Below are 21,400 nucleotides of genomic sequence, written 5' to 3'. Positions count from 1 at the left end.
CCCCAGAAATAGACGCTAAATTCGCTGCGCTCGATGCCAAATTTCAAAACAAACTAACAGAGCTAGACGCCCGCCTTCAGGCCAGATTCAATCACCTTGCCGCCACCCTCACCGAAAACCTGAGCAACGCATGGACGCTATGCTTACCAAGATGATGGTGCTCATGGAACATAACCTTACCCATCGCTTTACCCAACTTCAGACCACCTCCACTCCTCCCACCCTACCTCCGCAAGCACAAACCTCCTTTGCTGAACAACACATACCGATCGACACCCGTCTCACTCCCCTCCTCAACCCCTCTTCTCGCCAATATGGCGGGCGGAACACTCATTCTCTCCCCATTTTAACTTGGAACTGCCGCGGTTTCCGGGCCAAGCGCGCACCTCTGCAACTTCTCCTTCCCACCCTCACGCCCACTCCCCATATACTTCTTCTCCAGGAGCCTGCACACCGGGCAACCCTCCCCAGCTACAAACCTACACACCACTAGCGCACTCAGGACGTCCACACTCATCCACCGCAGCCTCACCTATAAAACTCATCACATCACGTCTGAGACGCCCAGCGTGACCACTGAAGTTATGCATAACACACATACACTTGCTTCAATCTTTATAGCAAATATATACCACCCCCCGTCCCAGCCGATGGCCTCGCTAGAATCACTTCTGCAAGAGCTACACCACCTAGCAGGGAAACATCCTCTACTAATCGGTGGGGACTTCAACAGTCAGCATACTGACCGGGGATACACAATCACGACACATCGAGGTCGCAGTCTGTGGCTGCTCCTGCAGAACCTCCAACTCACTGTTCACAACACGTTTCAGATGCCCACGCGGATCGGCAACAGTGTCAGCATGGACACTAGTCCGGACCTTACGCTGAGCCGCTACATCCGCGGTGTTGCCTGGAACAGAACTCAACATACATTGGGCAGTGATCATTACATTCTACAAATCAATTTACCGTACAAACAACCCCATCACTCCTATACAACACATAATCTGGTTAACTGGGATGCACTTCGAGCTGCACGCACCGCCCACCCAGACACTCCCATCACAGTCATCGACGCCTGGGTGCGATCACTCAAGCATGACGTTCACCACAACACGCAACACATTGAAACGACCACCGAAACCCTTACCCTGGACACACGCCTAGCCCAGGTCTTGGAGGCTTATCACAGCCTCCTGGAACGCTGGGAAGGCAATAAATAAAACAAGACACTCAAAAAGCGGCTGGCCGCGCTGCAGACACAAATCCAACAACACTCGGGGGAGCTCTGCCGATCCAACTGGAGACAGAAATGTGACAGAATCGCCGGAAACCTGTCCAGCAAAAGCACATGGCAACTCCTCCGATACCTCATCGACCCCACAAAACCAAATTATCAACACAAAACCTCGTGACACGCCTCACACACCAACACACTGACGATCCCGAAGCCCTCATAAACACACTTCAGAACACATACACCTCTCCGGGTGCCCCCACACCTCAACCCACCTATACAGGACCAGCCAATCCAACACTCGACACAGACATCACTGAGACGGAAGTTAAAGCGGCCCTCCTGACTCTCCGAGCCAACTCCCCACCTGGCGCAGACCAAATCTGAAACTCCATGCTCCGTAATCAGGGCGACCAATCGATACTCCAAATTACACAATACTTCAACCCCTGCTGGAGGGTATCCTCCCCGCAGTCCTGGCGCCACGCGAAGGTAATATTCATACCCAAACCATACAAACCACTTACGCTTCAAAACCTTCGCCTGATTTCACTAACTTCATGCCTCGGGAAGCTCCTCGAGCATGTAGTGTTAGCGAGACTCAAAACTCACATGGCGACCAACGATCTATACCCGCATAGCATGGTGGGAGAAGTAACGCGCTGCACATTCAGCATAACGCGAGCATGCCAAGGCCCAAGCAGAGGCTGTCTTAAGAGCGTAGATTGCAGCTCCAATTAAGGCTCGCAGAAGCTGGCGGGGGTAATCGTGAGCCCGCTTCGGGGCCCTCGGTAGCCGTTAGCCCACACAAGCTTATCCCGCCTTTCGACGATCGCAGGGATGACTTCGATGCATACCTCAGACGTTTTGAACGTATCGCAGAAGGGCATAGCTGGCCGAAGGAAAAATGGGCTGCAGCACTCAATATGTGTTTGCCTGGGGAGGCGCTGCGTGTGTTCGGTCGACTGTCTCCGGCAGATTCAATGGACTTGCTAAGCTGTGCTCCCCCACTTGCGGTGAACGCAGACGTACACAGGTAATCTACACAACGGCACTAAAAAAAATAAATATCGCTGATAGAGTCGTCTACTTTTTAATGTGATAAGCCCCTACGAACAGACAAGCGTGTTCATTTTTGTATCTGCCGAGATCGGTCTGATCAAACTGCGGTGCAAGGTTTAAGTAATCATTAATGTGAGACAAAGGATATGCGTCTTTTTCAACATTGTGCATTAGCTTTCGGGCATGTTCCTCAGCCGCTCGTTAATGCATCGCCCTGTCTGACCGACGTGAGTTGTTCAAGGTGTATTGTTGGGCAAGCTGGTGAGACATTCTGTATGAAAACAGCACAAAAAACACAGGAATAAGAAAGACAGACAGACTGGAGCGCTGAAGCTGTTCCACATAAAATGGGAAGGCATACACCACAGCGATGGTGCGTGGTATGTAGGTTATCCCGTTATTCAGGCATGACGAAGATCAGAAAGTTGCTGCAGGCCGTTTGAGTTCTGCTAAAAAACGCCTATGTTATTCCTTACCACCAGTTCTGAATCATTACCAATCTATTTATTTTGATTCAGTCACTCAGATCCATGTTTGAAGAGTGGAAACACTGATTTCACTTATCTCGGTATTTGTTTTCTCAGAACAAGGTCTTTTATTTTTTTCTTATGCACTGATTTGTTTACCGCCTGTGTTTTTTATTGCTGTTGTCGGAACGCCGCTTAACATTCGAGTGCGAACTTTTCAAAGCGCCTATTGGCAGCATTTTTTTTTTGTTTCCCTCAATCTGTAGTATAGATGGTAGAAATAAATATTTAATTTGATTCAATTAACGAAACGGCTGCCGTACAAAAAAAAAACATTAATGGCGATATTTAAACTTTTCGCGCTTCGCCGCACACTACTGATGTGCACACAGACCCGGTAAGTTTTGGAACAACCATCCTGCAAGTCAAATAGTTTAAAACCTTAGAAGTGCAAACTAAGTAATTGATATTAATTTTCTTCGAGATAGTAGCTCTGTTTGTGCTGATGGAATATCAGTAAAACTTATTAAGGTATTTTCAGGTATAATCAATAGTAAATTATCTCACATTATAAACACAGATTACTTCGTAGAATATATGAAGGCTGCTCCTGTCAGTGTGATTCACAAAGGAGACGATTATAATTATTAAATTAATAACGGAGCCATTTCAGTCATATAGGTTCGTGTGCTAACCGTGAGTTGGGCGGTGCACTGGTATGACAAAGGAGTCAGTCCGAATAGAACGCAGAATTTATAGAAAGATTGATGCTTCCAGCTTATCTCATTTAAGAGAGATTGCACGCTTTAAACAGACGATTACGCTAATGTGTTCATCGAGCAGAAATAATTACACCTCTAGCGCCCGTGCCGTTTGGCTCCTTGCGTCCGTGTCTGTTTAGGGCTATGTGGCAAGTGACACCTCTGCAGTTTGGCTTTCACACGAATAAAACAAGAACATGGAATATGTCACTGAAATTAAGGAAATATAACAAATAGCACCGAAAAAAATTTAGCACCACCACGAATCTTTTGGGACTGGCGCTACGTTTTTGATTGAGTTGCGCATAATAGTATATTGTCTAGAAAACAGAGCAAGTATGGAATTACGAAAATTGTGTCGAACCTGATTACTAGGCGCCTCACCAACCGGCAACAATACTTGCGACAATAGCATAAAATTATAAATTAACGTCATCACTACATGTACTCCTAAGGGCACTTTTAGGTCCGATCTTATTTCTGTTATACATTAATTGCACAGTTAAAGATACTCCAGAGAACTCACAATATAAGATATGGAGACGCCACAAACATTTTTTATCGGTAATACTACTCAGGAGATACAGGCAGTAGCAAATCACTGGCTATTCATTCTTTCTGCTCGGTTAAATCCACATCAATCGGAGTTGGATATTAGCAAAACAAAACATTTGTTATCCAGACCAAAAATCCAAGATATCGGAGGTGATTGTTCTACAAAATTCTAAGGTGAGATTTACAAGGAAACTCGCAAATCACACCAACCTCGCACGACATATGCGGCGTGTCACACTCTCCTGTTGTCCACATTCGCGCTCATAGAAACTACTTTGCTAGGCACACAAAGCAGCACACAGAAACCACACGGCAATAATTTGAGATTGTGCGCAACCCCGTGTGTGCACGGGATGACGACTTTCGGACTCTCCCTTCGGTTGGGATCGTGCCGACGAAGCCGCGTTTCACGAGAAACCCACGCAGCTCGCTTGACTCGGGCTGTCTGCGCGGCCTAACTGGGGCCCATTTAATGGTTGCATGAACATTGGCATGCCATTACATTACACTTTACTCGTGTAAGGCTCTGCCAACCAAAATAAAAACCAAACTTGCCGCGTCTGGGAAAAAAAGCTGCGCGTGGTGTTTAAAACACGCACATTTCGGTGAACACTGCCCCCAGAATTTCTCAAAACCTAACTATTTCACTGTTGATCAACTGTACAAAAAAGAAGTAGAGATTTTCATTCAGAAACTATTGAAAGCGAAAATTATAGCCAGGTTCCCTGACAAGCGGTTGCAGTTTTCAGCATTGAAAATTAAACATTTCTAGAGCTTCCGCTAAGTACGATTTTGAGAAGTTGACACACCTAACACCACATTTGCTGGTGACATGCTCGGTCATTAAAAAATTGCTACAGAACCATTTAGGCTCAGAAAGGTTTAAACAGTATGTTTTTAAACAAAGACTGCCAATATGATGTTGCTTCTTGTTGACGGAACACTTTCTCGCTTGCTTCGTAAACCAGCATGTTTGAAGCGCATTGCTTGCAATAAAATTTGGAGATTTATTTAACTTCTCTTTTGTGGTAAAGCCCTTGCTGTCGTTACAGTGTGATATCCTGCTGTGGTTTTCTTCACAAAGATGAAGCCTGTACACCTGAGTGCGAGTGACTAGACACACAGTGATTGGAGTCACGTGGCTTTATTCTTCCGAGAGCACAACAATTGACAAAAACGTTCACCAGCGCTTTCCCTGGTCTACAGTTAACAATACCTGTAAATATTTTTAGATATATGTATATGTACTGGTAAGCAACAGTTTTCAAGGCGCAAAGCTCTTCAGTCCACAAGCATCACGGCAAAATAGGCAGCCGCTGGAACGATTCCTGGCGCGTTGAGTGCGCTCCGCATCCAGCCGATGCCAAGCTAGTTTATGTACACGTCATTGTACTCACAACGCTACCCCATACTGACGTTCTCTTTTTACAAAATATAACATGCTCGTCTACAGCAGTGTTTGTGCTGCTGTCTAGCTCTACAAAGAGCGGCGCCTCGCCGGTGCGAAGTAAGAAATAAGAAGAAGCGAAAAAGAGAGTGCACTTTGCTCAGCCGCGTTGCGACCGAGGGAGACTTTGCAAGGCCGTGTGAGCTAACCTTCGTGGGACAAACCGCCGCCGGAGGCACATTGTTGCTTCTTCTGGCTGGCGCCGTTCTCTCCCGGCGTCGGCCGCGACCAGCAGTTGCCGCGCAATTCATTTTTACGGAATGTTTCTTGCCTCGAAATTCATCCAGCTCCCTGTAAAGTGTTGCTAAACACTTCACGCTCCGAGAGAAGGATACGAAATGAGCATGTGCCATGTCAGTGCAGTTGTTGTAGTCTCTCTGGTACGATTAGATGATCTGCAAAAATGACATTCTTGGTCGTAGCCTCCATAAAAATTAAGCTTTGCCGAAATCAACTCAAGCTTTGCTTCGCGCCTGCTGTAAACGAGAAGAGCTTGTAGCGATTACCTCATACAATGCTGTGGTCTCTTATAATCATGCTTTTTCCTTTATTTTCGAAGAACTGGCGCCCATCTCCTTTCGTCGAATTACTCATGCTAGCCTAGTTAGCAGAAAGGAAAACAGTTTCTCCTTTAGGGAACAGTTCTGACAGTGTGCATAATGTTTCAGTAGCACTTAACATTGTGATTTAGAGTGTTAACTTGGAAAGCAGCTTTCGCATCTTTATTTAAGAACGAGCACAACCTTGATTGCACTTGACGCGCTATGCGCCTTCGCATAGCCAGCGAAAGCCCCGACTGCAACACCCTTCCTGCGCAAATTACCTCAAGGGCGAACTACGTGATGAAAGCCGAGATGAATGAAAAACGGTGGCCGCCCCTTATAACATAGCTGGGCATGCATTTGCAGCCTTCCCAACTTCCTCAATATCAATGCTGAATTGGGTCGAATGCGGCAAACGAAATACATTTGCCTTCATCTGCCGCAACCTATTTATCCTGCGTTGTTTAGCGCACTCCAGTTGACACTTCGCTGCACTGACTTTAAAATGTAAGACAAATATTTCATTATTACAAGCAATCCCAATTCTCTTCGTGCCGTAATATATGCAAGAAACTGACTCTGGGTAGTCAGTTTTGCCTGAAAGGAGCCAAATGAAGGGACCGCTTGCATCCCTAACAGCAAAGGGCGGGCTAGCACTCCCTAACGACAAAGGCGGCTGCGCTGCTTTAAACACCGACACAAACATATACAGGCGAGGACGAGGCGTTCCTAAAATCCCCTGTGTGCAGATGGGTGACCGATCCGGGTAGGTATCTAGAACAGATCTAAACAACGCAATCGCGTCACAATCATAAAAAAGATTACAAACGCGCGAAAATACTAAAAGCAATGAAAACTTTTACCCGCCTTTAGGCTATACTTTTTACCTGCTTCTTTTGTACCGCCTGTCTACACCGTCGACTTTTATCGCTTTTAGTTTTTTTCGCGCCTTTTTAAAGCCGTTATTATTGTGATGAGACGGCGCTGTTTTTCGATGATAACACAGCATCGCCCCGGCACCACCCCCGTTTTATTCACATTATATATGCCTTTGCTCGGAGGCACAGTTCCAATTCTTAGTCGGCGCATGTGGGTGTCCTTACTTCTGTCCGTCGTCTTTTTCCCAACGATGTTCCTCTAGACATGCTGTACCGACTAGCCCGACGCTTTGCTCATCGTGATGCCTATACCTCATTTCCGAAAGGTTGAAAATCAACACGGACACAAAGAGGAAAGGACGAGCCCTTGTCCTTGCCTCTTTGTGTCCGTGTTGATTTTCAACCTTCCGAAAATGAGGTATAGGCACCACCTATCCCGATCCGTCACCCATCTGCACAAAAGCGATTTTAGAAACGCTGTGTGCGCACAACCTGGGTTGTAAGATATGGCCGTAACTAGCTGGGGACTTGTAGCTTGTCTATGGTTGATTTGATTTTCAAGATATGTGGGAACCCTGTCGCAGTCTATCCTGCTTGCGCCTGAAAGTGTTCAGGTCGTCAACCCTGTATTTTCCACTGTTTCAGGAAGCAGACTAACAAGTGTGAAAATGTTTGCTGTCTTTCTTGGTCACGCATACTTCGGAAAGCGCTGATTAAGGACTGGTTTTTCTTTACTCGTGATAAATTTCTTGTGCTAGTTAAAAACGTGCTCGAAAATGCTAGTCAAAATCACATGACATGGCATGTGTACGATATTAGCACAAAAAGACAGCTCTTTTAGTGCCTCTTGAGAGCTACCGAAAACAAACAGGCTTCGGTAACTGGGCTGAATGTCACCAGAAGGAAAGTATAAAGCTCGTTCCGTGCGAAAAGTGTGTATTCCTAATTACCCAGTTTCATTTAGGGAAGAGGTCTCGAAGTCAATTTTTAGCTACAAAGTATGCTAAGACAACGGACTCAAACGGTTATTTCAAAGTGCTAAAAAGTCACTTCGACACAGCGTCGTCTAGTGCGTGCACATGTGATGCCTGCCTCAAGGTAATATCAGAAAAAAAAACGCAGTCAGCAAAGCACCGGCATCTCTCCTGTACAGGTGATGAAGAAAAGGAAGTTTACTGTAACCTTCCCACTGCTCCTGGATTGTCTGCCCTGTGTGAACGCGGGGAGTTCCTTGCTTTGAAGAGGCACCGAAAAATGGAAAATGAGGCCGTCATGATCAGTGTAACTGAAAGGTCGCGTTCGTCGCAGCAGCCTCTTCTAGCGTATATTCCGCAGTAGATAACGCCGTCAGGAAAGGCAGGTGGAGAAAAGCGACCGGCAGACTTGAGGTCAAAACTCTGAGCGAGGCCAAGGTTAAGTACGGCCAGAAAACAGTGCAACTTATCGTCAGCTGCTTCCTCATCGTTTTTTCCCTCGAGCGAGCCGCACTTTCCGTAGTGGTGGTTTATAAGCCTAGTTCACCTTGGCCGGGGACACGCGACGTGCCCATGTATGGGCTTAAATTTGCTATTGTTCCGCGTAACGTGTTCCGAAATAATTCAAGAGAATGGCGTATTGGGCTAATCTGTTCACATCTCACTGATATAGCGCAACAAAAACGATGGACATTTTAGCGGTACATTCAGCGCGAAGGGACGAAGGACACAGAAAGGGGACAAAACAAGCGCTGACACAATCAGCGCTTGTTTTGTCCTTTTTTCTGTGTCCTTCGTCCCTTCGCGCTGAATGTACCGCTAAAATGAACTACACCCAACTCGCCCAACTCACCATTCTTCTGAAACGATGGACACGAAAGAATAGACGACACGGGCGCTGACTGACAACTGACTCTTTACTATAAAACACGCGATATATGTAGAAAAAAAAATGCGCGAATGAGTGAAAGCCACCGACCAACTAGCCTAGAAATGTGTAAGGCCCAGTTGCATCGTGCTTCTAGAGCGCACTCCCGAGTTCGATGTTTTCACGCAACTGCGCCTTACTGCCGATGTATTATGCAATATGCGCACTGTTCCAGACGGTTATTAGCAGTTTTGATAACGTTTGTCGGCCGCCTGTCTGTTGGTCGATTGCAGTTACGATGGTGAAACTGCGCAGAAGAAATAAAAGCAGCAATAGTGGATTACTATCGCCTCTTCAATTCTCAGAAGGTATGGTATTTTTTACGGCTAAGCAAGACGTGAAATAACGCGGTTAATAATACGCGACATGCTCACATTCGGAGTGTTCGGGGTGCGCGTATCAGAGCGGCAGCAATTAGTGTTCGGTTGGGTGCAAATGAATGTTTCACTACGAGTGATATGGTTTGTGCGCGCACAGTAGGAGAGTACTGCATTACACTTGTGACAGATGTTTGTTTCTTCCGAACTATTCAATGGCCAAGTTGCTTTATTCTGGCGGTGCGAGTGAACTGGGTGCAAATAACTGGCCACAGTTTGGCGCTTGACTTTTGACGGAAGCACACCAATTTTGGCAACATCAAAGCCCCGAAAACACCTCGCATGCATTTTCGAGTTCAGGAAGAGGCTGGAAAGTTGTGGAAGCGGATAGGATTCTCCGAACAACCGTGATTTGTGGACTCCGGGAAATATTTCGCCCCTCTTTGCACTGAGCATGCAAGGTCCCAAATGCGTCGCGCTTTTGTCACGTCGTATTTCCTCGGCTGTGAGCGGCAAGCGAACATCTCGGAGAAAAGTTTTGGTGCGAAAACACTTCTTAACGCGGTCAAATCCGGGACATCCTTGGGATATCTGCAGAAATATAACTGCCGCCACTCAGTTTCGAACCAAGGGCGGCGCGAACAGATGAGCTTCGCCGGCCACTGCTCGAGGGCACTAGGCTATCGATGTCGCAGCAGATCGCGTCTCCTGTTGAACTGCAGCACACTCTCGCGCTGTGTAAAACCGAGTCACGCCAAGATCAAAGCAGAAGCAAGAGTGGCTTGTATGTTTACGCTGTACACATAAAGGAAGAAATTGAGCTTCCTTCGCATGCACAGGGCGCAGGCGAGCCATTAAGACAGATGCAGGAACCGGGCTTTAGCACCTGTTCGAGATTTTCTGATTTGTAAAAGACGGGTGTCTACAATGAAACAAGGCGTTCATTATTTTTCTCTCGTCACATTATGCCCGTGTAGCTAAAAAGCGCATTGAAGTTTTGATTTCTAGCGGTCCGAGCAGTTTCCTTGTTTTTTAATATACTATCCCATATGATCCAGATCCGCAGCGGTGGCTGAGTGGTTATGGCGCTCGGCTGCTGACCCAAAAGACGTGGGTTCGATCCCTGCCGCGGCGGTCGAATTCTAGAGGCCCGCGTGCTGTGCGATGTCAGTGCACGTTAAAGAACCCCAGGTGGTCTAAATTACCGGAGCCCTTCACTACAGCATCACTAATGGCCCGAGTGGCTTTGGGACGTTAAACCCGCATAAACCCTATACCATAAACGTGATCTAGAGTTGTTTCAATACGCCAGAGCCTGCGTATTAGAAGAAATTAAGCCCTTCAGATAGTGCTATGAATTCCTATAAGCTGGCCTTATTTGATGTCGGTGCTGGGATGTGCTTTTTTATTTTACCATTCATCCTGCGGCACTTCAGGCCTTTGATATATAGATGACGACACGGGTGCTAGTTTATAACTTAAGCCAGCCTCACAGCTGCATCTAACTGTTGCAAACTCTTGATAAGCAGGTATCTAGGTCCAAAAGGGGAAATTTTGTTTCTCAGCAAGTTCCATCACGTTCTGCGCAAAGGTCGCAAGCCACGCGGCAACGGTAAGCTTTTCGTCTCGGCTCAAGTCCCGAGAACAGAGAGGAGCAAGGACCGCCCCTCAACATCCCAGCGCTTAGCATCGCATACGAGCAGTTCCGCTCTCGCATGGGCGGAGCTTCGCATCGAAGAACTGCATCCGTCTGCGAACTGTGCTGGCGATGTTCAGTTGTTTTCTTAGACATACTACTTGCACCTTTCAGATTACGCTCAGTTTAGCGCACGCGAGGCAAATAAGCTCAAGTTCAGGCACAGCTAGCGCTAATGGTAACTTCTAGCAGCTGATAAAAAAATAAATAACAAGAATGGTGAACTGGGCCTCTCGCCTGGTAGTAAACATATCCGGCTGCGACCAGCGCAAGGTGGCGACTGCGTTCTCACTCGAAGATTTTGGAGTTATTCATGTAATTGCAGTAAAATCATATATGGGAATGAACCAAGTTTGGACATTGCCATGCTCATACATGCCGCAAAAAGACCTACAATACGTTTCTACCTAAAGAGCCGGATACCGCTGACAACTCGATGCGCCAAAATGTTCAGCGTACATATAATATAGTGACGGCATCCTCACATTGGAATGTTGCTGCATTAAAATAAGCTATTATGTCGATCTGCATATCAGCAATCAACTTCTTGCCTCGGCGAAGCTAACCTCCCAATTTGGGCCGATTGCTGTGCTGAGCGGGAGATGGCCCACGCCACCGCAAAGAAGAGAAAAAATGGTGCCCATTAGCCCCTCTTGTCGCACTCCTCACAAGCTGATGGCTTACAACGTGCTATGATAACTTCTAGGGCTCCTGTTCTCTGAGGCTGCTCATCTTAGATCGGGTATTCTTTCCGTTTACTGAGAGCCCATTACTTGGTAAACCAAATGGGAGAGCAGTTTTCAGGAGTAAAATACAGACTACTAGTAGCTTTCAAATAAGGACTTCTTAGATAATTCGCAACCATATATTAAAAGCTTTGAGCAATTAAATTGCAGCAGGAAGCTTAGTTCTCTTGATGGGTCATCTTTGACAAATGAATTCTTTTACTTGAGCTCCATGGATTTTTCGAAACTTCTGCGTCGAAACAAAGCGAAATAAAAGTATTTCATGTTTAAAAGCACAAGTTACTATAAACTACTTCCGTTTCAGGCTTGGTAATACTTTGCTTTTTCCATCATACTCATAAGGCCAGTGCACATATGCTTCTCTGCCACTCCAGAAGTGTGCACTTTTGTGAGGCAAAGACAGCCGCTTCCCTTGAGTAACAAGCACAGGTTGTCCGACTGCTGGAGTCCATCTTCGCAGCTCTCTCTGACAGCAGCAATCACAAGAGAAGTCTCAGGACAACGTACGCGAAAAACAAGCGTCGTCTGCGGTCCAGCATGTCCTTGTTTCATGCAGCACAACACCACTGTCTCAGAACCAGCACAGGGGAAGGCCTGGAGTGGACAGCTATCCAATTCCGAACCATCACATTGCTTGCCTGACGTTGAAAAAAAAAAGAGAAATCATGCATGACCATAGAATGTTGGCATGCTCCCAACTGAACCGCTTCGGGTGCTCGTGAACCTGAGTTCGAACTATAATTCAGAGGGGGGATCTGGCTCTGAATCTTTCATAGTGTTTCCTTTTTAAGTAGTATGCTTTCTTTTTTCTGTATTCTGCTCAGCCATCCCTCAATTTTGCAAGACACTCTTTAAAACTACGGATTGATATTTACTGTTTGTTTTAATTATTTTCTAGTTTTCTTTCACTCTTCCTCCGCGAGCGACAAGTGATTATGCCGCAGAAGTGTCGAACAGATCTGAAAGTAATTCAGCGCTAGCCCCCCCCCCCCCCCCGCCCCCACCCCGCGGGTGCTGCAGATCCATGCTGCTATTGAAGAGAGCAGCAGTTCTACTTGCGCTTTATTACTACACAATGTTTTCTTGCTTCTTAAATATGTCGCCCTCATGTAACGCAATATCATGCTGCTTTTCTAAAAGTCCCATACCACCGGACGATCTGCGTTGATAACAAGCTTCTAGACACTATCCTAGCCGCGCGGGTAGCGATATTCGCAACGGAAGAGCCCTCCCCTCTCAATATGTGAGCACCCTCGGGTGAGCAAGCAATGCGATGAGCGGGCCGTACGAGGGGAATGCAGGCTCGCTATCAGCCTGTGTGGAAGCTGTCCGCTCGCCGACCCCCGGGCCTCCTCTCTGGCCCGTCAGACGGGACTGGACTTGTGGTGGCATTCGTCGAAGGACGCATCGTTGTTGTTGCCGTTGGACGGCTTGGCGCGCTTCTCGAGCAGCAGCGCCGCGTCTCCGCCCTTGTGGCGCTCCTCCGCAGGGCACTCGGCGCCGGTGCTCAGGATGCGGATCTTGTGGACCATCTCGCGTATCTCGTAGCGCAGGATGCCCACGAAGCAGAGCTTCAGGAAGGCCATCACGCAGAAGCCCAGCACGCAGAGCAGGTCGGCGCTCCGCTGCAGCCACCTGAGCAGCGCCTCGTGGCAGGGCGCCCGGTAGGCCCCCGTCGAGCGGTCCAGGCAGGCGGCCTCGGCCGGGCAGCACGAGGCCGGAACCTGGTGCCGCACCCACGGGTGGGCCATGCGCTGCTCGCGCAGCCAGGCGGTGGCGTTGTAGTCCTCGGGCCCGTCCACTCCGCAGCAGCGCTGCTCGCCCTGCAGCCGGTCCCAGAGCAGTCGGTAGCCCGGCCGGAGGCCGTACCCTTCCTGCACACCCGCAAGCGAACCCGGTCGGGGTCAAGGGAAACGGAGTCATAGCTCGCACCGACAGGAAAAATGTTTTGCCAGCACCCATGATGCACGACGGTTCATCATGCCTGCTACGGCAATATGTAAAACACTCATCGTGTGCGAGCCACAACTAATGACATTTGCATAAGGTGCCGCGGGTGAAACGGCGAGAAAGCATTAATTTGTTTATATAAGTACACGATGCTGGAGTCTGGGTGGCCAAGCGGGACTGAATTATACAGGGTCTTGCACCTAAGACTTAACATCCTTTTTTTAAAAATAGCATTGTCATCGGTGTAGTACACACGAATACAGGTAAGACTGCTAACAGGCTGATTTACTTATATTGAATAGATAACTTTTAAACTATTACTGTTAGCCTTGTCGGATGCCATTCTGCTGAATGACGAATCCCAACATAAAAACGTAACAGCTGTTTATTCGATTAGCGTTGGCAGCGGACGAGCATAGCCACGCTACGCTCGACTCTGTAGCGGAAGGAAGAAAGCCGCTCTTCCCAGCCGGGCAGCCTGTTTTTGTAGCCACCGCCGGTGACGCGTGCCTCGTGTGACGCAGTGGTGGCGCTGTGTTTTGTCGGTAACGCAGTGCAGCGCGTGTGGCAATGTTACGCTGGGCCGGATGCATGACAAGGCGGAGGCTGCGCGGAAATGTGCGCAGAGTGTGTCTCCACAGTCTCCTTAATTGTTGACAGGCGTGTAGCCCACCGTTAGTAATATTCTTATCAGGTTTTAGAATTCTGAAACCGCGGTTACCCTCGGCGCTGTGACATAACAAATTTTGGCTGTTTAGGCGAGTCACGTGCACTGCAGAGGTTGCTTTGCCTGCAAGGTTCTCGAAAGCGCGTGTATTTTGGCGCGATGGAGCCAGCCAGAACTTGCTGGGCCGCAGCGCCGAGGGTGACCGCGTTTTCTAAATTCTAAAAAAGTGATATCGATAACTTATGGTAAGGTACACGCGTCTCAATAATTAGAGCCTAACAGTAGAAGTTAACTATGTTGCTAGTTAGTACTTCTTAGATGTATTCGTGTGTACTACATCGCTGATAATGCTGTGCGAAAATAGCGCTCTGATAACTCAAAAAGCCTATTTTAAAAATTGTGTAAACTCTCAAATTAAACACCCTGTCGATGCATACAGCATAAAAAGCATGAAACACAACTGTGCAAAACTTCCAAACACATTTGCTATTCCGGGAGGAATCACTATTACACAACACCTCATTGATGTCAGCATTAAATAAATAAACTCCTTAACGGTCATGACCGGAAACGTTAACTCTCTAGACGCTGTGTGATCGATTGCAGCATCTCCAAGGGCTGTAGAACGAGGGGAGGTAAACAATTCGAATCTGTGATTGAGCTAGTAAACTAGGGGAATTTTTTCACGTTGTGGTCAATTCCAATTGCAGATCCGGAGCAGTCCACATGCTCCACGACGGTGCTCTTGCATCGGGAAGTCAGCCCCGACTCTCCGTTTGGAGCAGTCGCTCTCCGGTCAGAGCAAGTAGGTGGCGCTAGCGAACTGATAATAATAATAATAATAATAATAATAATAATAATAATAATAATAATAATAATAATAATAATAATAATAATAATAATAATTGGTTTTGGGGGAAAGGAAATGGCGCAGTATCTGTCTCATATATCGTTGGACACCTGAACCGCGCCGTAAGGGAAGGGATAAGGTAGGGAGTGAAAGCAGAAAGGAAGAATGAGGTGCCGTAGTGGAGGGCTCCGGAATAATTTCGACCACCTGGGGATCTTTAACTTGCACTGAAATCGCACAGCACACGGGCGCCTTAGTGTGCTGTGCGAACTGATGAATTGGAATTCATTGCGAATGCTCGCGTGCGAGTCGTCTGCTTTAAAAACCTGTAGGGTATGCATCGCTCCTTTTGAGAGTTTACGCGGTTCTGTTATCCCTGCAAATAGAGCCGAGCAGGAACCCCGGAACAGGGGGGGGTGGGGGGGCAAGGGGGCGGTCGCCCCCTTCCCCCCTCAACATTTTTTCAGAGAGGGCAGCGCCCCCCCCCCCCCCCCCCCCCCCCCCAGTCTCCAATTGCTGGCATTTGGATCAGATTGCTGACAGTTGAAAGATTTTAGCTCTACGACTCTTTTAAAATGCAAAGCACAGTGGGGCTTAGCTACTTGACTTCGTAGCCAGTTGTAAAGCATATCGTATATGAGAAACCTAAACCAGTCATGTCCCAACAGAAGTCGACTGTGTGATCTATGTACATGATCATGATTAGCAGAATTTAAACAAACTGTGCGCAAACTTTTTTATTGCAACTGATCACTCCTCGTGGGTAAAATTCCTATCCATAAAGCTTCCCATTTTAATTCGTTTGATAGTGGAGTGAATTTTTGCACCGTTTGTTCGTTCCAACTCAAAACCGCCGGCACGCGGCTTTATCACTTTGTTTTGGAATGCCAGATGCGACGAGACTTATCTCCATTGATCGTGGCCACGTGCAAATGCTTCCACATTTTTCCAGATTGTTGTAGTAGCTTTTGGTTCCTTATCTCAAAAGTTCCTTGCCAGCTTTAAATTGAGCACGGCCAAGAACTGCAGAACTTCAGATATTCAGTTCGATGACCGCCGAGCACGCTTGTGGCTATCGCCGCCGCCGAGTCATTCAGTTCTTAGTGGGCGCAGAACTTCAGATATTCAGTTCGATGACCGCCGAGCATGCTTGTGGCTATCGCCGCCGCCGAGTCATTCAGTTCTTAGTGGGCGCAGAACTTCAGATATTCAGTTCGATGACCGCCGAGCATGCTTGTGGCTATCGCCGCCGCCGAGTCATTCAGTTCTTAGTGGGCGCAGAACTTCAGATATTCAGTTCGATGACCGCCGAGCATGCTTGTGGCTATCGCCGCCGCCGAGTCATTCAGTTCTTAGTGGGCGCAGAACTTCAGATATTCAGTTCGATGACCGCCGAGCATGCTTGTGGCTATCGCCGCCGCCGAGTCATTCAGTTCTTAGTGGGCGCAGAACTTCAGATATTCAGTTCGATGACCGCCGAGCATGCTTGTGGCTATCGCCGCCGCCGAGTCATTCAGTTCTTAGTGGGCGCAGAACTTCAGATATTCAGTTCGATGACCGCCGAGCATGCTTGTGGCTATCGCCGCCGCCGAGTCATTCAGTTCTTAGTGGGCGCAGAACTTCAGATATTCAGTTCGATGACCGCCGAGCATGCTTGTGGCTATCGCCGCCGCCGAGTCATTCAGTTCTTAGTGGGCGCAGAACTTCAGATATTCAGTTCGATGACCGCCGAGCATGCTTGTGGCTATCGCCGCCGCCGAGTCATTCAGTTCTTAGTGGGCGCAGAACTTCAGATATTCAGCTCGATGACCGCCGAGCATGCTTGTGGCTATCGCCGCCGCCGAGTCATTCAGTTCTTAGTGGGCGCAGAACTTCAGATATTCAGTTCGATGACCGCCGAGCATGCTTGTGGCTATCGCCGCCGCCGAGTCATTCAGTTCTTAGTGGGCGCAGAACTTCAGATATTCAGTTCGATGACCGCCGAGCATGCTTGTGGCTATCGCCGCCGCCGAGTCATTCAGTTCTTAGTGGGCGCAGAACTTCAGATATTCAGTTCGATGACCGCCGAGCATGCTTGTGGCTATCGCCGCCGCCGAGTCATTCAGTTCTTAGTGGGCGCAGAACTTCAGATATTCAGTTCGATGACCGCCGAGCATGCTTGTGGCTATCGCCGCCGCCGAGTCATTCAGTTCTTAGTGGGCGCAGAACTTCAGATATTCAGTTCGATGACCGCCGAGCATGCTTGTGGCTATCGCCGCCGCCGAGTCATTCAGTTCTTAGTGGGCGCAGAACTTCAGATATTCAGTTCGATGACCGCCGAGCATGCTTGTGGCTATCGCCGCCGCCGAGTCATTCAGTTCTTAGTGGGTGCGAGTCAGCCCCTTAGACAGTTTCTTTTGGAGGTTTTTTCGTTGTCTTCCTCACTGCTGGAGCGTCGTCACCACAACGTGACAGTCTGCATCAACCTTCTTTTGAGCTGTGAAAAATAAAAAAATAATAAGAATATGAAATTTATTGTGTAAATGAGCATTAAATAAATAGCAAAATAAGCTCGAAGTCTTGCCTCCTCACTCAAAAAAAAAGAGCTCCGGGGCCCCTGTCAAGGGAGTAACAGTTCTTCAGCACTTTGTTCAAATCAAGTCGCGGTTCATCGTTTTCAGTCTTCCCGAGTAAACCTGTAACGGCATGACTGTGAGTTTACGAGGCAGATGTTTTCAAAACAGCGCCCTCATGTAATTTCAGTAAGTTTACATGCCGTCAGTCCGTCCAATCTCTTCTACCAGGAAGTTGTACAACCAACTAAGAATCCCTACAGCGCAACGACGCGCATTTGTGTTCATGGAGGCGGAGACGACAAGCCGCCGCAGATGGAGGTCGTCGCTAAGTTGCGGCTCAGCCAACCGATTATGGCGGAACAGTCCCGACTGCTTGGCGTAGCTATCTCGGTTCGACGATTGGCAGACGCGACCCGTGGTCCAGGCCTGCGATTGGATTGCAGTCGCTGCTAAAAGAGCGCCAAACTTTGCTCAAAAAGCGCCCCAGCTCTGCGATTGGAAGTCTTCAGGCCCAACAATATTGGAAAAAAATTTCTGAATAATGCAAAAGTGCAAGGGACTCGTATAAAAATAATGAAGTAAACGGTCCATTCTTCCTATATGCAGCAAAATATTATTTTATAGCGTTTCGTTTGTCGCATCGAGCAGTTAGAACTGCCATAGAAAACCAATGGCGAACGCTTTTGACGATAGCCAAATCATTGATAGCAAAAATATGCAAACCTACCGACGGGTGGCCTACGGGTATATTGATTGTTACAGTGAAATATTGTAATGTATGAAGAAACTGCCTTTATAAACTCTTTCCAGTTCAAAATTGCTTTTGTCCACAATTGTATGGCATGTAGACTTTGCAGAGTAAGGGGCTAGGTAGACTGCATGAAAGTGGCGAGTCTGCTTATAAAAGGGCCAGGCTCAGGTTCAGGTGCAAGTTTCGCTTTCAGTAAGACGGACAAAAATTTTAGTCATAGCAGTTTTCCTCTTCGTTGAATTGGAATTGGTATTACGTATGCAGAATTAAAAAATCTATGCACAGGCCTGGCTCTAAAGTTCCACTCTTCGGACTACTATTTTGGGATGTTCCTGTGTTTAATGCGTTCACATTAAGAGCCTCGCCGCGAATAAAAAGTGTCCGGCGTAGGGTTGCGTACGGCGGGGAGGTGGCATAGTCTACTTTTAGGGGAGAGGGTCGGTTGCCACGTGAAGAACCCAGAGGGTGGCCATCGTAGACGGAGGTTGTTCTGAAGCGGGCGGAGCAATGTGCAACATGGTTGCCATGTGAACAACCCAACGGGAGTCTACCATGTTATGTTTCCAGACGAACGACGAGCAAGCGACGACACTCAATCTTATCAAGAATGTCTTATTCCAACTCGGAAGGACAAGCACACGACGCGCTCCGCCGTCGCGCTTCTATTACAGCCCCCGATACCAGGTTTTTTTCATAGGCCTCATCATGAACAAGAAAATACAAGTTCCGCATGACCGAGGATGTTATCAGCAGAAGAACCATATCACGTGGAGGGAGAGGGAAGAATGCGCTAAGCGTTACACTTTTGCTCTGGAAGCAAACAGAAGACCAAATGTGGGCTCTTTGCCATCGCATAATGATTATTGAGGGCCCCCTAATTTTCGAGCGCCAGCTGTGAAAGGTCGGTCCGCTCGCTGTGTTTCGGGGCGCCGTAGCCGTGGTAGCAGTAGTACTAGTAGTATAAATGCGCAACGAGAAGGTGGTTACCGTGGACGCCGGAAGGTATGAGGAGAGCGCAATAATGCGTCGCTGGAGAGCCGCCGTGAAAACTACGCGGAGTGTGGTGTTCATCCAGGTATGGTGAGAGTATAGGACTGCGCAGCTGGATGGTAGTTGCCACGCGTCTGAGCTTTGAAACCAAAACTAAAAAAAACACGCCTCGAAAAGAGGGACACACGAGAGAGAATCCTTTAATGGAAAAAGCAGTGAATTTAACCGGCGTTTAAAAATCGCTGGCATACTACTCTGCGTAGGGAAGAGAATTTAGGAGGTAAAGAAGGAAAGAGAGCGGTGCGGAAACGATAAAAATAAAAGAAATAAAACGGGGAGGAGGTAAAATGAAGCCACTAAACGCGTACTAATGTGCGCCAGCGAGTAAGGATGTTACAGATTCAATGATGAAGTGCATAGTGCGATAAATGTGCTACCAAAGTTTACTACGTGGAGAATGTATGAGGATAACAAGCTTGGTGAAATTAAAGCTTGTCAAGATGTACAATGTCGTTTAAATATGCAAATGAAAAGTTCATTGCATGTCTCTGTTGCCTAGCGCAGGATAAGGGACCTAAAATACTGTCCATTTTTTCAGGCACTGGGGAGAGCTTCTCCATGCGATGTTCATAGAAAGCACGCTCGTCAGCATACTCGGAGCACACAAGCAGGATATGTTCCAGGGTTTCGATCGAGCCGCAATTTTCACAAAGCGCACTGTTCATTTGCCCGAAACGGTATCGCAAGCCGTTTGTAAAAGCAGTGTGCAGCCAAGTAGGTGATAAAGTGTTTCCACATGGCGAGGAACTCTGGGTGGGAGTCTTGATCTGGGGTATGGGTCGACTGAATACAGAAATTGGTAGTGATATGTCGGCAAGCTCCAGACCCGATAGGTGTCTTCGGAAGCAAATCTTGTTGCCGTTTGGGACGCATCAGATTTCGTAAAGAAGGTCTGTATGTAACACTGATGTTGGTGACCTTTACGGGCGGCTTCATCTCCTTTTTCGTTGGCCAGAATGCCACAAGGTGCTGGTATCCACTGAAATGCTATGCAGTGGCCTGCGACAATAGCCAAATGATGTAGATACCCGATGTCAAGAGAAATGGGCTGATGTTTGGAGTTGTTCAGCAGGTTGGACAGGATCTGCAGGAATGCTTTGGAGGCGGTAAAGATAACTCATCGGCCGGGGATCGGCGCTGAATAGAGGAAACAGCTTCTATGATGCCGTGAACCTCAGCAGTCGTAGAGGAAGCCTTCCGTTGCAGCTGGTAGGAAAGGATATGGCCTGTTGAGGACGCATAAAGGCCACAGCAAGAGGTTTCTTGAGTAGTTTAACGGTCGGTGAGGATGCGGGTGTGCTGCGTATATTCCTCGGCTAGGTAGGCTAGAATAGCTTGGAGAAACGCTGCCTGTGGCATGCGGCTCTTTGCATTCACATCTGGAATCAACTACATCTTTAAAGTCGGGTGTTTCTAGGGAAGAAAGGAGAGGCGTAGTAGTTTCTATGGCAGGAGCTGCACAGCTTGGCCAAAGCCAGAGTTGCAGTGAGTTAGATGGACACTGTGTAGGAAATGCTTCCCTTGGATGACATGGCGGAGGTGGGTACGCATAATCTCCTGGGCGGCAATCACATCTAGCGGCAGACAGCCTGCTTCCTCTACTGTTCCTGACGCAAAGAAACCCTTTGGGAGGCCAAGGCACAGCCGCAGGCAGTTGTTCCGCGCGGCCTCGAGAATCTTCTTGCTTGTTGCAGATAATCTTTGAAGCACCGGTAGACAATAACGCAAGGTTCCTTCAACCTAGGCCTTTTCAAGCAGAACCACTGAGCGGCACTTGCTGCCCCACCGTGTCCCCGCCATGAACATGAAAACTTTTGATGCTGCACTGATCCTTTAGCAGAGTTTTTTGACCTGAGGTGACCACGAGAGATTACTGTCGGTCGCCACACCTAGGAACCACTGCGATCGTACATAAGGTAGTGACCGTCCACCGAGGAGGAGCGGATATCAAGTCATCATTTTTC

At 47.9% G+C, this 21,400-nt stretch overlaps 2 protein-coding genes across 4 annotated transcripts in view; one reads left to right on the top strand and one right to left on the bottom strand.

The window, feature by feature from the left end:
* The window catches only part of LOC144127807 (uncharacterized), a 1,292,097-nt gene that overhangs the window by 266,856 nt on the left and 1,003,841 nt on the right, over positions 1 to 21,400 (top strand). The gene's annotated exons all lie outside the window — the stretch shown is intronic.
* LOC144127808 (CD151 antigen-like) overlaps positions 12,600 to 21,400 on the bottom strand; it is a 275,341-nt gene continuing 266,540 nt past the window's right edge. For both annotated transcript variants that reach the window (XM_077660742.1, XM_077660739.1), the window contains exon 7: positions 12,600 to 13,487. In XM_077660742.1, coding sequence (XP_077516868.1) covers positions 12,978 to 13,487 — 510 coding nt within the window. In that variant the 3' untranslated portion in view covers positions 12,600 to 12,977. The remainder of the gene's footprint in view (positions 13,488 to 21,400) is intronic.

This window comes from Amblyomma americanum, chromosome 4 (genome assembly GCF_052857255.1).
Source record: "Amblyomma americanum isolate KBUSLIRL-KWMA chromosome 4, ASM5285725v1, whole genome shotgun sequence".
NCBI lineage: Eukaryota > Metazoa > Arthropoda > Arachnida > Ixodida > Ixodidae > Amblyomma > Amblyomma americanum.
Note: the sequence above shows the minus strand (reverse complement) of the source record. Positions and strands in the feature narration are given on the sequence as shown.